This window comes from Lepeophtheirus salmonis, chromosome 1, assembly GCF_016086655.4.
Source record: "Lepeophtheirus salmonis chromosome 1, UVic_Lsal_1.4, whole genome shotgun sequence".
Lineage (NCBI taxonomy): Eukaryota > Metazoa > Arthropoda > Copepoda > Siphonostomatoida > Caligidae > Lepeophtheirus > Lepeophtheirus salmonis.
The window spans coordinates 33,221,938-33,238,201 of record NC_052131.2 but is presented as its reverse complement, the minus strand read 5'-3'; the positions used below and the strand labels follow the sequence as shown (position 1 = coordinate 33,238,201).

Sequence of the window (16,264 nt, the reverse complement as noted above, 5' to 3'; positions counted from 1 at the left end):
GATTCGTCTATATCATTATTCTTAGTTCTACTTAATTAGTCTAGCAACCTTAATAAGTATGGATCCAATAATATTAAAAAACATTTTAAGAGTTAAGGTTATTGAAAGATGTGTCCGCGAGTAAAACATAGCATTTAGTCTTATTTAAGCTTTATGAAATTCAAGCAACAAAAAAATTAAAAAATACAAAATCTTTAGTTCTTTTGGCTAAAATGAGAACCTTTGCAGGGGCGTCCGCAGGTGAAAGGCTGTGAGGGGGGCTGTAGCCCTACAAACAGACAAATTTATTTTAACAAATTTCAATTTTTTTTTTCCATAAATATTAATTTTTTATGCATAGCTATGAAAATTTTGAAATTTTTTACCAAAAATTTAATATTTATAATTTAATTCTTGAAATTTATTATTAACAGCTGTGGATTTTTAAATTTTTTTTCTAATAAATTTTGTTTTTGTTGACAACTATAGATTTTTGAATTTTTTTTCCAGAAAAATCAATATATTAAATTTTTTGGGAAAAAAATATTTTAAATTTTTTTGCAAAAAATTTACTTTTCGAATTTTTTTGTGAATAGCTATTGATTTTTGAAATTTAAAAAAAGTACAATAAACAAACTCTCCCTCCTTCCCCCCCCCCCTTACAAAAAAAATATACAGATATATATATTCTGTGGACGCTACTGATTTTTATGACAATGATATTTGTGATTATTTTGAAATAAATATTTGTATAGTTTTATTGAATAATAATAGTCCAAGAGGAACAAGGAACAATTGACTAACGATAAGCTAACTGATATCATTTTTTTTTTTTTGCATTTTCTCACATATTTTTGGAGTAAAGATGACAAAAGATAAAATAATCTTACTTATTATAGACAGGGCCGTCGCCACGGGGGAGGACCTTCATAGATTAAATTAACTTTGAACAGAATTCATTCAAAAAGGCCATACGAAGGCATAGTCATTTCCAAAAAAATGTTATTTTAAAAATATATTAATATTATTGCGTAAACAAAAGTTATCTTTCTTTAGGTCTGAAAACCTAACTATCCCAGACTATTCTAAAAAAATTCCAAAATTTACAGCTGTTCACAAAAAAAATTCCAAAATCCATATATGTTCACAAAAATTAAATTTTGGAAAAAAATTCAAATATTAAATATTTTCGAAAAACATTTCAAATATTAAATTTTTTGGAAAAAAAAATCATAAACCCCAGCTGTTCTCAAATATATATACTATATTGTGTTTTTTTTTCTTCTTTTTTTTTCTTTTCGCAGGAAAGGTAGCCTGAAATAATATATGTAACAACGTGGGAGACTTTATTATTTTTGAGAATGTGTTCCACCTACTATAACAAAGAATTAGAATACAGCTATAAAATATGATTTTGGGCATCCGTCAACACAAATCCGGTATTTATTTCAAATGCCCACAAAATCAATTGAAAAAGGCTTAAAATATAAAAAAAGTATAAATTATAGTTTGGATTCTTGGGAACTGTTAATTTTAGAGAAAATTTCAAAAAAAGTTCTTTAGAAAGACAGTATTATTATTTTTAATCATACAAATGGTTTTAATTTTAAGATAATTACTGGAACGGAACGCTAAAATCCGATTTTTAATGTTAAACGTTAAAAAAAATCGAGTTCCGTTCACTTGCCAGTTTCTTTATTAAAAGGAGTACACCACTTCATCATAAGGAATTCATGCCTTAATGAGTTTATAATACGATCAACTCATTTCTTCTTCTTGAAGAGTCTGTGTATAATATTTTCTTGTCTTGTTATATTTTTTTCCATTTCTGTAATCCCATAAATTACTAGCAAAAGCTTTTAATTGTACCCTTGAGACCGATACATACTCTTAAATCAATATACACTTACTGCTACACAATATTTCTATTTGAATCAAGCCCTTGAAATGTTTAAATTGTATAAAGATTGATAACGCTAGAGGAAGTAAGGACTGAGTGATATTCATATTATATGTTAATTTGAGGTAGCGGATGTCAGGAACTGTTAAAGAGTCAGGAGATGGAATGATCGATTAATTATATCATAGGCTTGTACAACAAAAAATAAACCATTGTATGGTTATTCAATATTTAGGTATAAAACTGTTTAAAATATTATTTATATGATCTACTAATTGATTTTTGAAGGACTTGTTAGTGCATATTAACCCTATAACGCTCACTTGATTAAAAATAGAACGACAATGGTATGTTTTTGTATACCTTTTTCATTTCGATGTAAAACATCTCATGTTCAAACTTAAGCCTTCCAAAAATATTGTATTTTACCCTTGTGTTGTCTTATGGGTCAAATTGACCGGGTTCTACTTTGAAGAAGGATACATAACTCTTTTTGTTATTCTTGAGACTTAAAAAAATAAATCCCCCAGGCATTTTTCGGCTATTGATCATGTGGGTCCTCGTTGCGCTACTTGGTTTAATGCTTTAGGCAGGAGTTACTCTGGTATAAATCCTCAATTTTAATCCAAGTGCAACAAGGAGTAACATTTATTGCCCATCATCGTTACTCTCCATCATTCATGAGAAAACACATTCGTGGTTACACGAATGTGTTTATACGTATAATATGTTATCTCCTCAATTATGAAAGAATAATAAGAACAGTCTTAGAAAATAAGAAAATATTCTGATAGTAAATACAAAAAGCCTTCTTCCATTTTAATATTATTTATTAGAAATTGGGCTGGGTATCCAAATTTTGATTTCGTATCCGTAACTCCTTACCATTGGACTAGGTGGTACCGTTTCTGTTCCATTTTTTCAGATTATGATTCTGCACTACATATAACTGTACCTCAATACCGTCCAAATTATTTATTATAAACCAAAATATTTTATTGTAATAAATTCCCAGTAAGACCTTCCCAGCTCTTGGAAGCAACTGTATTTTATGAAAATTGTCTTTCAATTCCTTCAGAAGTTAATTCTTGACATTATCAGCCCATAGGAATGGGATAAGGCTGCTAGACCTGACAAATTTGGTTAAGTTTTAACAACTCATATGGTTCTCTTATGAAGGTAACCTAACACTTCTATGGAGCGTACCTGGAATTCCAGCATATAACGCAAGAAGTCATCAGTTTCCAATTAAAATCCGCCATGATGTTCGCTGCTCTAAATGTTTTCCTGTTTTGTGTATTCCAAATCCCCTGCACCTTGGCTGATGGCTTCTATAATACAAGACAGGGAGTCACATACCAGTTAGGCATATCATCAATGTTCTTGGATTTAAGAAGGTTCACTGTATGAGTACTGCAGCGTCTGTGCTTTGGATGTGGGGTGCGTCTCATACCCCAGAGCGTCTGAGACAGAGATTGTGGTGTTGGGGCTCTACAACTAGATGGATGGGACTTGTTGAAAGGCTCTTGATCATTTTCTGTTACATACTCCTCTCCTCCTTAGGACCTTGGTTGGCGAAGGCACTTATGTAGTTGCCTCGGTTGTCAGTGGTTGTGGTGATTACCTTCCTAGTGATACCAAATTCCTCATGTAGCTCAGCTATCTCGTCCGCCATGTACTTACCCTTCTGACTCTATTTAATATCTTTGATTCAAAGAACTGCACTCTTCCTCTCCAAGGTCTCCTTATCCAGCCAAGAAAACTCTGTTATGTGCCGACCAGCTGTCTCATGAATGATCGCCGTGAAGGAACGTCAAAATCGGAGTTGAAGTAATTGAGGAACTTTTGGAAGTCCGTTGAGTCTGTTAGGACAGTAAGTAGTATATCCTTCAAAAAAAAAAATGGTCTTGAGTGTTCTCTGATTGTGGAATATGAGATTTGAGCTACACCATATAGTCTTTTTTTCACAGACAAGGTGCACGTCGCTATCATATCGATTACTGTGAAGAAGGGCTCTAAATAAGAAAATTCCTTGTATCCCTGGTGGTCTTCAGGCTCAGAGCACTGGCTGGGAGAGAAGAAGGGTTGTTTGCCCGGTCCTCCATACATCCAAGATTTCCCCCATAAGAATTGGAAAGAAAAAAATTGTCCATACGTAAAAGAACTAAAACTTATTGAGTTAAATTTGATTTGAAAGGCTTATTTTATAAGAACCCATTAAGGCCGATGAATACATTTTTCTATATATATTTTTTTCTTTAATTGCACCTTTTATATATTTTCTTAATTGCATCCATGAAATTTGTTAGCCAAAAAATTGTCAAATTGCTGAAAATTGTGGATTCAAAAAGTTATTTCTCAAGTTAAGATACGTTAAAACGTATAGTTAAAGATTAATTCAATATAAGCTATAGGTAAATGTTTTTAATTTTAAAAATATTTTTTTTATATTTGAAAGAATCGCTTTCAAGTGAATTAAATATATATATTAGGACCCTTTCCTTCACAGATATTTAATTTCCTCATTTTAGGCGATAATAACTGTAATCCAATTATGATTTGAACAATAAAGAGATTCCTTGAATTTAAAAAAAAAAACCACCTTGGAACACATTTTACTTTCAAAGTTTTTCAAGCATTAGTGCTTTAAAAAATAGTTTTTAGTGTCAAGGATATGTTAATCAAGTAAATCACTAATGGTCCATTAAAATCTTAACTTAAATAAGATCAAATTTATTAAAAAACTATATAATTTCAACAAAATTAATTCTATAAATAGATATTTGTCTGAGCTCTCTTAAGCATTAATGTAGCCGCCCTTAGCAGCCAAGATGACTTCCAGGCAGTGATGGAAGGCCTGTCACCCACTGCGGATGCAGACATCTGTCATGGTGTCCCTGTGCTAGCTAACAGGGGATTTGAGGGCCTCGGTGTTGGGATGACGGATATTGCAGGCCTTTCCCCTGGTATACACCCAAAAGGGGTAGTCGAGGGGTTAGGCATCAAGGGTGGAGGGGGTCAAAAGTTTCAAAAAAGAGTTCAAAATAACTAAACAGAGAAAAGGACAAGTCTTCCTACGAAGGAGATGGGCTTCTTTCATTTCTTGTATCAAAAGTGGCCAAAAAATAGCTCCCTGGACTGTTTGGTGTGAAACTCCGAGATCAATTCAAGTCTCTGATAAACTTGAGGGGATTGGGCTAGGGTTTTTTTAACTTCTCGGGATCCAGTTTGGCGTTTTTGACAGAGCCCTTCTTTTTCTCCAAAGTATCGCACTTGCTAACGGGGTAAATATTGGAGTGCACGAATGGAAATTCGAGAGTCCCGTTCAAGTATCATTTTCTTGACTTGTACGTAAGCTAAAGAGCTCATGATGTTTGTTTTGTAATTAGTTATTTATGCTTCAATATATCGAAATCTGAATTAATTTCAATCACTCATCTTCCATTAATTATTGAAAAAGTAATTGTTCAGATTTTTATGGAGGATTTTTTATAAAGGATACTTTTCCTTAATATATGAAAAGTAGATTTGAATCTATCCAAATAAATTTTTTGTAATTTTATTTTCACACTGAAATGACAAATTGTATTCACAAATTCAAATAATATAAACATTCAGTCATTTTATTTCACTGGGATAAATGAAGAATGGATTCAAATCTATTCTTCATTTATTACAGGAACAATACCAAAAATGCAAATAAGATTAAATTTAGGCACAACTCTCAGAAGAAGTGGATTTGCGCCTTCACTTCTTCTTAACAAGTATTCTCCATTTTTTCTATTACCTCTCCTCAGTGAACTGACCTTAAGGTAGAAGGTTATTTGAAGTTTCGAACACAATCTAAAATATACTGTGTTTATATGAAGACCGTGTTAAAAAATATGTACCCGTGACAAAGATGGGGGAGTGGGAGAAAAAGTTATAGAACTTAGAACATATCTCCAAACATAAATTGTCTCAAAAAACTGGTATTTCATGTTTTAACAAACAAACTATCATCACTTTAACCGAGCTAGATGAAATGGCATTGCGCCCCGTACCTAGTTTGCGTATCGTTTTTTTGTTACCCCGGAATTGGTCTTATATTATTCCAGTTCCCTCAATATAGCATTTATGAAGAGCAACACAAATTTTTTCGGTATCTCTTTTTTTAAGGGTGCAGAGGTTATTTGATTCGTGGAAACTAACTGAACTAAAAACATCATAATTTTGCCAAAAATGTATTTATTAACAAATAGTTTTTTGAAGTCTGTACGAAGATATTTAGACAATAATTATATTCGATGAATCTGCCTTTGGCCTGGATCACAACCTTGATATAGTGTCAGAACCGCAAGAAGGTATTGGTGAGACATCCTTGGGAAGGTTGTTGAAAATAGCTTTGATCCCCTCGATGAGGCCGTCCCTGCTCTTATCGGCAGTAATGTTGGTATCTTCTCCACTGCACCAAGACATAAAAGTATATGAAATTACGGTTGGGTGAGTTAGGAGTCTAAACATCAGGAGAGGTGAAGTCAAAAAAGTTGTCAGCAATTTATTATTGCGACTGTTTTTTATATTATTTTACATCTTATATGCCGTGTGCTAGATGTCATCGTTCATATAATTTCTGATGGTCTTCTCACTGATGTTCACTTCCCGAGCAGCTAAGGCTCTAATATACTTTCCACCAGGGTTGTTATCAACCATCTTCTGGAGCTAGTTAATGAATTCATCGTCTAACAATCGATCAAACCTTATGGAATCTTCCTTTCTATCAGCACCAGCTTCAAAGTCATAATTTAACTCAATCAGCTCAAGTATGACTTTACAGACAAATGATTCAGCGCTGAACTTTCAACATGTCTGCAATGATTTTGCTCTCACGTTCGGTAGAAATCATCATGAGCACTCCTTGGTGTTTCTACTCCAGGGGGAAGGTAAATATATTCAGACTGATAGATCGTCATACTCATCAGCTTATCTTGTTTTAATTCCATATTTGATGTTCTTTGAAATATGAATTGCCAAAGTCATGGCTCAAATATCTTCCAGTCCCTTCATGTACATTGATGGATTGTATATTTTGAATTGGAGGGGGAAATTTAGCATGTGTATCCATAATAAGATACATTTAAATGAATCATAACACCCATTTGATAAATGAATCATTCAGTTGTTATTAAGGCATCTAGGGGACCATTTCACAAAGGGGGTAAGGTGACAAAAATCAATTTTATAGCAAGTTGTGCTTCACCTATCAGTGTTGCATTAGCTACTGCTTTTTTGAGGGGGATGAATAAACTTATTTCTGAGAAATGATACATCTTTAATACATTTTGTGATGTATAGTATCCTTTTTTTAACAAATTTTCCTCTCAAATTCAAGTGTTAGCTTAAATTCTAACCCTTACTTATTTTTTTAAAAATTGAGTATTTGTGGTTAATTTAAGAGTTCACAGGAGTTAATCTATTCCTTGAGATATAAATGCTTGAGCTCAAGGAGTAGCTAGGGGGTATTTAGGAACGTGCTTGGACATAATGTCGAAAAACAAAACGTAGAAGGACAAAACGTTGAACGTACAAAACTTCGAATGGACCAAATGTAAAACAAGCAAAACGTCCAACAGAAAAACATCATACGTACAAAATGTAGAATTGACAATTTTTATGAGGTTATTTCGAAACAAAAAAAAAAGTACTGAACAAAGAAAATGCAAAAAGAAAAAAATTTGAGGGCATTATGAAATTACAAAACAATTAATCTACATATTTACGTTGTAAAAAATTCCCATATTCGCTTAACTATATATTTGAAATAAATTCAATGGCCGCTAACTAGGTCATATACATCGATGTAAATCCTGTGATTTTTTTTTAGCTGGTCCGGGTTTTTTTTGTTTTTGTTTTTTGAATTTTGTAGTATGAAGAATGCGTTTTCTTTTCCTTAGTAGTTTTCATTATTATTTAATTCCTGAGTAGTTGTCATATTTTCCTAAATAGATTCAATCCTATTCAAAACCAGTTTTAACGTTTTTGTGTGTGCTCATAAAAGACGGAGTGTAATCTTGTGGATTTGTTACGGAGTTATAATTGTAAGTCCTTGTTTGACTCAGAGTAGAATTGAGGATTGTCATCGGAATAATTTTTGGTAATGTCCTTATTTATTTTCTTCTGCCTCTCCTCCCTTGTCATAGTTGACTGTAGCTTATCTAATGAAACGTCATGAGCATTATTATTCTTTCTCTCCTCCTAAACAGTCCTCAAATTGTCAGGGTAACCATATTTATTTTCTGTTTCTTTTTTTAACATGCCCATTACACACAGGATTTGTGAAACATTTACCATCGAAACCCCCGATTTATTTGATTTAAATAGTCGAATGTGACTATACCTAAAATAGAGGCCCTCAATAGGCTTGATATTAAACTAAAATAACTTCCTAAAAACTATGATTTATGAATTGTACATGCCTGATTTTTTTATATGGGTATATATTTGTCTCTTTGAATCTAATAAGTACTTCTTTTTTTTTTCATAAAAAACGATAAATGTTTGACAAATCGCATTTTGACCTTATGTTATGTCATTCTAGTAATTTCCCAGTTTTTCGACTCAATTTGTTACGGCGCACTTGAGCCTTCGCTTGCAGGTTTCTAGTATTATATAAGTAGGTAAAAACTAGTCACATAATAAATATGCCCAGGTCTTCCCTACATACTTATAATGAATAAAACCTGAGAAGGAAAACACATAGAAAAATTAAATTTATGCAAAGAAATAACCTTGAGAAAGAAATAGAATTATTTAGAGAAACGACAACCGATAGGCCTTGATCCAAAAATAATATATATATTGTGTCGACATAAAAACTCTCATAACGCGGTTTCAAACACGGTGGATTTCGCATAACGCGGTTTCAAACACGGTGGATTTCGCATACCACGGTGTTTGGAATTATTCTAACTCCTTGCATAGTGCCAGTGTATTCCTCTCATATCGCGGTTTTAAAAAACTAAAGATTACAAGAACAAGATTTTTTGTAGTTTTTGATGAGTTTTTTCATACTATGTCTATCGGTAAATATGTAAAATAGGGTTTGTGGGTGTCCTTTATGCATTCCCACACCGTTGAACCTAAGAAACAGAAATTTTTTATGGGTGCCTCTTTTGAACCTGGTCAGGCTAAGACGGGTAATGATTTTTGAGAGGGGCATACATATAAGGGGGGCTTATGCCATCCACAAAACCCATTTTTTTAGCTCAAGGAGACTATATAGGGGGTTGAGTTATGAATCAAAAAGTGATTAGCAGCTCAAAAAACAACTATAACAATACAAACGTTTTCTTAATTCATTCAAAATCAAAAAAATTACGAAAAAAAAACAAATCTGTGAAGATTGAAATTTCGTTGTTTTTTTTTATTCGGGTTCCAAAAAATGAACTTCCAATGAAATATTGGATTTTTTAATTAAGTAAAGTTTGTAGAAATTTGTCTAGAAATTCGTTTGCATTTATTTTTTGCCACATAAAAGTTTTATGTTTAATAGATATATCAGTTATTTTCTGAATAACTTTTCATTTGTTCAATCTTTTTTTTTTTTTTAACAAACGTCAAAAATTCAATTTATAGGAAGGAATAGGACAAAACAATGTTTTTGTTCAATAAATATTTAACTTTAACATTTAAAAATAGAGTATTTTCAATTTCCAGAACATTTTTAAATAGTTTTTGGAATATTTGCAAAAGTAAACAAGTTATGGCGGTTTATTTTTTCAATAATATTATTCTCCATAACTTTGTTATTTTTGTGAGCATGAAAAAAATATATTATTAGTGTTGTGTTTCTTATACAATTCGAATAAATGGTATTAAATATTTTTTGCAAAATCAGCGCAAAAAAGTGTTCTGCAATTTTCTTCGCAAATTTCGATTTGCGAATTTTTTAGAGTAAATAAAAAATGGACTGCTCATCTAGACAATTTTTTTATGCATTAGGATCTTATTTGAAGTTTATAACACAATATTTTATTTATATTCATAAAAAAATACATAAGTTACAAAAGTTTTTTTGTTATATGTATATAATTATTTTTTAATATTTATATTTAATATTAGACATTTTTTTGACAAAAAAAACCTTTAAAAATATTAGATGTTATCGATAAAAGTTTAAACTGAAAATGCTCAAATTTACAGCCATATATCACTAAAAGAAATTGATATTATATTATGTTGACAGCTGTCAATTGTTTTCCTTCTTTTCCTATTATCAATCTTGTCAAAAACGTGGATTGATCGAATTCGAAATAGCTCTTTTTGATCAGTTGTGAGCAATTATCACAAATAAATTATCTTCATTAATAGTTCTATAGTTGGACTACAAACTGATGTTGGTCTTTTGACATTCATAAAATTGAAAAATGCATAACATATTTATAAATTTTGATTCTTTTTCATTTTGAATCTTATTTTTTGTAATTAGAAAAAAATTAATTTTTGTATTTTATATTTTTAATTTGGATTTCATTTAAATCGAATAAAAATTCAATTAATCGACTCAAAATCGGAAATATCATTTCGTTTCCTATAACACTATTTTATAACCATTATTCAAAATAGTATAGAATATATACTATAGATTGACATTTAAACCTAGCTGTACGGATTTAAATACAGTCATTTCTAAGTGGTCAGTTAAGGTAAACTCAAAAAGTGTCTCCATAGTGCAGGTCACCTCTTAAACTAAGATTCTTATTTCGTAACCTTTTTAAATTCGAAAACAGGATATGGCCGTTTAGTGTGGTGACACGCTTATAACAGGCGGTCATTAGATAATGCGTGACTGTAATCTAAAAATAAATATATATTTAAATATAATTTATACCGGGTGGTCCATTGAAATCTGAACACTTACTAATTCAATTATTAATTAAGGTGGAGTGATTGTTTTTTTTTAATATTTCGATATATTAAAGCATAAAGAATTAATTATAAAAAAAAAGACTTGAGCTCTCTAGCTTACGTATATGTTGAGAAAATTACTCTTGAACGTGATCGACGAATTTCCAATCGTGTACTCCAAGCAGTTGGGTGTCTCCAGGAAAACCGTCTACGCCGTCAGCAAGTCCTTGACGGTGGAGAGGAAGAGGGAGTCCATCAAAAAGCCCTAATTGGACCCGTAGGATATAAGGAAAATCTGCCAGGGCAATCTCCTCAAGTCCATGAGGGCCCATGCCAAATATTTTGGGGTTTCACATTAGACTGTCTAGAGAGCTATAAAAAAATATGGATGGAGAGGCCACTTTTACACCAACAATGAAAGAACCCCATCTCTTCCATTGCAAAACTCTTTTGAATGAATCTATTGAGTTCTTTTGTACTCTTTTTTGACACTTTTGGTCCTCCTACAGGCCTGATGCCAACACCCTCACCCCAACTTTTGGGTGCATTTCGAGGAAAAGGCCAGCAGTGTTCGTCATCCAAACATTGAGGCCATTAAAAGCCACTGTCAGTCAGCATTGGGACGCCATGACAAAGGACTACATCCGCAGCTGGTGCCAGGCCTTCCGTAGCCGCCTGAAAATCATCATTGCCGCTAAGGACGGCTACATTAATGATTAAGAGAGCTCAGAGACACATCTATTTAGTGTATTAATTTTGTTGAAATTATATTGTGAATTAATAAATTATATCTTGTTGTATTTTAAAATTATGTTTTCAGATTTTAGTGGACCACTTGGTATACGCACGTTGTACTTGCATGTTAACAGTTTGTTATCATGAAAATTTGCCCCATGTATGGTTTCTACTAGTATGTAAGTAGTCTGTCGTTATGATAATCATCATTACTATATAACAGGGTAATCGAATTTTGATCTCCAAAGAGTTAACATATGGAAAAAGTGTCGGTTTAAGACCAAGGGACGGATGTTAATATTATGAAATTTATAAGCTTAGAATCATTATTTATCATTATATTTTTTTAATGAAATAATTCTCTTTAACATATACGTATAAAAATTTGGGATTTTGGTCGAATAAAAGTCTTTGTTCCACACAAAAAGTTCAGACTTTTCATGAATTTATAGAAAGAAAAATGTCTAAGGCAAAGAGGTCACTCGACATACTATTATTAGTAACTTCTCGTAATCACACTTTAACACTTTAATTTGTCATGTTTAACCATCTAAATTAGATTTAACTTGGTTCAAGTCTAAGTAAAGAGTTGAATGATTATTATAAAGATGTTTGAATATAGTCATTTAAACAGTTTTGTACTGTTACCCGATATGAAAAGGACAGAGGAGGCAAAAATAAAATAAAAACATCATGTACGATATACCTAGAAAATGGAAATTTTAATAGAAATAGTTGCTTTAGTCCATGAGACAATACTTTCAGGGGTTTAGATGAGAATAAGGCCTTAAAAAATTAGTTTATAAACTAGAGTGATGTATGTTGAGTCCGTTGTCCGCAACTGATGAAAAAGTTGAGTGGATTATTAGAATAATCCATGGAAGTAGAGTAAATTAAATGCATGAGAGATCCAATCAATCCATAAAATAAAAATATTCAATGTTTTCTCTCCTTTGTAAAGATTCAAGTGTAGAAAAACTCAAGCTCAGGAGTTTTATTGTACGTGTACCATAAGTCCATAAAAGTGAGATCACTTTAAACTTGGGTTTTGAAATAAATATAAAGGATAAATCAATGAAATTTACAAAAAATTATAAGTAGGACTTTTCCCCAGATAGTACAACAACGACACTCAAGAACCAATTTTCCATTTTGTCATTCCTTCTTACACCTCTTTAATACTCGCAATAAAGTTTTCCTTACATGTGTGTTTGCATGAGATAATAAAAATTACATACTAGGATTTTCTAATAGGGCGTGTGATGGGTACGAATGACTTGACCTTAAAAAAATCAAAAATTAAAAAGAGCACTTTTTTAGACCAGTTGTCTAAATTTGAGAATATTTCTATTTTTGAGCGTCAGCTTAGTTGTTTTTTATTAATATTATATTATTATAATTATTTGAATATAAAAGTGGAAAGAAAATGTTTGAACAACATCAGTCTGTTCAACCCTCAACTTGAGCATAGAACCCAGTCAAGCTAGAAGCTTGAACCATGAGAACCACAGTAAGATAGGAAGACTCCACAAAATCTAAATTATTAATCACCACATACTATTTTCATTTTCTTTTTTCAGACGTTTATTTTGTTGGCAATCTGTTTGTCACTCTCGTCATCTAGACGAATTTCGAGACGTCAATCCTCTTATGGTGCTCCTAGCGGGACTATTCTATCAGGTGGAAGTGGATCAGGTATATCATCTGCTCAAAGTAGTGGTAGTGCTTCTTTCACAAGTTCTTCATCTTCTTTAGGCTCATCTTCACTTAGTGCAAGCGTCGGTGGTGGAGCCGGAGGATTTGGTGCTGGTGGAGCCGGAGGATTTGGTGCTGGTGGAGCCGGAGGATTTGGTGCTGGTGGAGCAGGAGGATTTGGTGCTGGCGGAGCCAGAGGATCTGGAGCTGGTGGGGCAGGAGGATTTGGTGCTGGAGGTGCAGGAGCTGGAGGAGCAGGTGCTGGTGGAGCCGGATGCTCTACAACTGTTGAACAAGTTTGTTCTACTGTAAATGATCAACAATGCTCTACAGTTAATGAACAACAATGTTCCACAGTTAATGAACAACAATGTTCCACTGTTAATCAACAGCAGTGTTCCACAGTCAATGAGCAACAATGTTCAACAGTCAATGAACAAGTGTGCAGTACCACAACAGAGGAAGAGTGTAACACAGTTACAGAAACCGTGAATGAACAGCAATGTTCTACTGTTAACGAACAACAATGTACCACAGTGAATGAGCAACAATGCTCTACAGTTAGTGAACAGCAATGCTCTACAGTCACTGATACCGTCAATGAACAACAATGCTCACCTGTCAATGAACAAGTATGCAATACTGTTACAGATACAGTCAACGAACAAGTATGCTCTACTGTTAATGAACAAGTATGCTCAACAGTCAATGAACAAGTATGCTCAACAGTCAATGAACAATCTTGCTCAACAGTCAATGAACAGGTATGCTCCACTGTGACTGATACTGTGAATGAAGAGCAATGCTCTACTGTCAACGAAGAGCAATGCTCTACAGTCAATAAAGAAGAATGTACTACAGCAACTGAAGAACAGTGTGAAACCGTCACGGAAACTGTCAATGAGCAACAATGTAGCATTGTCAAGGAACAACAATGTGAAACCGTTACAAACACTGTAAATGAAGAAGTATGTAACACTGTTCAAGATAGGAAATGCCAAATACAGTACATGATTAAGTATGAACAGCAATGTTCTACTGTGAATCAACAACAATGTCAGACGGTTACGGCTCAAGAGTGTAGACAAGTATGCTCCAATCAAAGCCCAAGACCATCCTATGGAGCTCCAAGTTACTACAGAGGATCAGGAGGAGCTGGAGGCGGCTGCTCAACACAATGTAGAAGTGTTCCAAAACAAGAATGTGGTGTTGTTCCCACACAATCCTGCCAAAATGTACCACGTCGTGTTGAAGAAGAAGTATGTCAAAGTATTCCTCGTCAACAATGCCAAAGTGTACCTCGCCAAGTTCAAAGACAAAATTGCAAAAGTGTTCCAAAACAACAATGTCAAACCGTACCCCGACAAGTTCAAAGGGAAAGTTGCAAAAATATTCCAAAACAATTGTGTCGAAACGTCCCTACCACAAACTGTCAAAACATTCCACGTCAAGTCTGCAATAGTGTTCCCAGACAGGTCCAGCGTCAAGAATGCAAGTCCGTCCCCCAACAAAAATGTCAGACTGTTCCACAACAAAAATGTCAAACTGTTCCACAACAAAACTGTCAAAATGTCCCCAAACAACAATGTCAGGCCGTTCCAAAACAAGTGCAAAGACAAGAATGTCAATATGTTACAAGACAGCAGTGCCAGAATGTTCCACGTCAAGTCCAAAGACAAGATTGTAAGGCTGTCCCAAAACAACAATGCCAGAACGTTCCAAAACAAGAATGTCAGAACGTTCCCAGACAACAATGTCAAAACATCCCCCGTCAAGTCCAAAAGCAGGAATGTAAATCTCTACCTAAACAATCTTGTCAAAACGTGCCAAGACAACAATGTACTGCCGTTCCAAAACAACAATGTACCAATGTACCTAGCCAAGTTTGTCAAAATGTTCCTCGTCAACAATGTACATCAGTTCCTCGTCAACAATGTACTTCTGTTCCACGTCAATCTTGTCAAAACGTACAAAGAGTTGTTTGTGCTGGCGCAGGTGGGGCTGGTGCAGGTAGTGCTGGAGTAAGTAGCACAGGTGGTGCCAGTGCAGGTGGTGCTGGTGTAAGTAGTGCAGGTGGTGCTGGATTAGGAAGTGGGGCTTCCAGTGGATCTTTCTCCGCTGGAGGAAATGGAGTTTCCGGTGGATCATCTTTCGCTGGAGGAAGTGGAGTTTCTGGTGGATCATCTTTTACTGGAGGAAGTGGAATTTCTGGTGGATCTTCTTCATCCGGAGGAAGTGGCGTATCTGGAGGAGGAAGTAGTGCATCTTTATCCAGCTATGGTTCTCCAGTTAATGGAAGATCCGAAGCATCTCAACAATATTATTCTCGTTACTAATTGGAGTATTCTTATTTATCACAACACTATTTATTTACTCCAGAATATTGTCAAATTCAATATTTATATTAATGCAGTATTCTTCTCTACTTCTTTTTTTTTTTTTTTTAATTTGACTCCATAACAGATTTTGATTTTTTTTTGTTCTTAATAAATACATTTTCTGGTTAGAAAATCTAAATATATCCATCGTGATGAACTTTTTATTAAACCCATTTTCGAATGAAATAATCATTCCTCCAAATCCCATTCTGAAAGACCAATCATTTTCAGATGAACTAACTGTTATCATTTCTTTCTTATCCCACCAATCCAATTTTCCCCCTTAATGTTTTGTATGTACTTTTCAAGTCGTCACCTTTATTTTATCGTTCAAACTTTCCCAATAAATAAAAAACAGATAATGAACCCAAAATCCAACTTTTCTTAACTGTTTTGAATTGTTCAGAGCTCTTAACAGGAGATGATGTGGTCTGTCGTATATTTAGATAGAAGTTCTTTGTAATAGAGCGAGAAGAAGACGGGAGTGAGACATTTAACAAACCTGAATTAAGACCCTGGTTAATATCAGCTGTTTATTGAATGATTTTGGAGGGAGAAAATGAATAACTGCAATAAAGATGAGAACCTTTCATATTTAATATATAGTCATATGAGTGCAATGAAAATATTACAAGTATATTTAAATTCATTTAGATTTATTTTATTATGCATTTCTAAATCAATTTATAGC

At 33.4% G+C, this 16,264-nt stretch overlaps 1 protein-coding gene across 2 annotated transcripts; it reads left to right on the top strand.

Annotated features, from left to right (window-relative positions):
* The first annotated feature begins 12,906 nt into the window (after nucleotides 1–12,906).
* LOC121125203 (uncharacterized) lies at nucleotides 12,907–15,946 on the top strand. Of its 2 annotated transcripts, XM_040720351.2 has the most exons (3): nucleotides 12,907–13,010; nucleotides 13,081–13,195; nucleotides 13,256–15,946. In XM_040720351.2, the coding sequence occupies exons 1-3, from the start codon at nucleotides 12,999–13,001 to the stop codon at nucleotides 15,529–15,531; spliced, it is 2,403 nt and encodes an 800-aa protein (XP_040576285.1). In that variant the 5' UTR covers nucleotides 12,907–12,998; the 3' UTR covers nucleotides 15,532–15,946. The 2 variants fall into 2 exon arrangements, with proteins under 2 accessions (XP_040576285.1, XP_040576276.1); XM_040720342.2 differs by having other exon boundaries at nucleotides 13,081–15,946.
* Nucleotides 15,947–16,264: the final 318 nt, after the last annotated feature.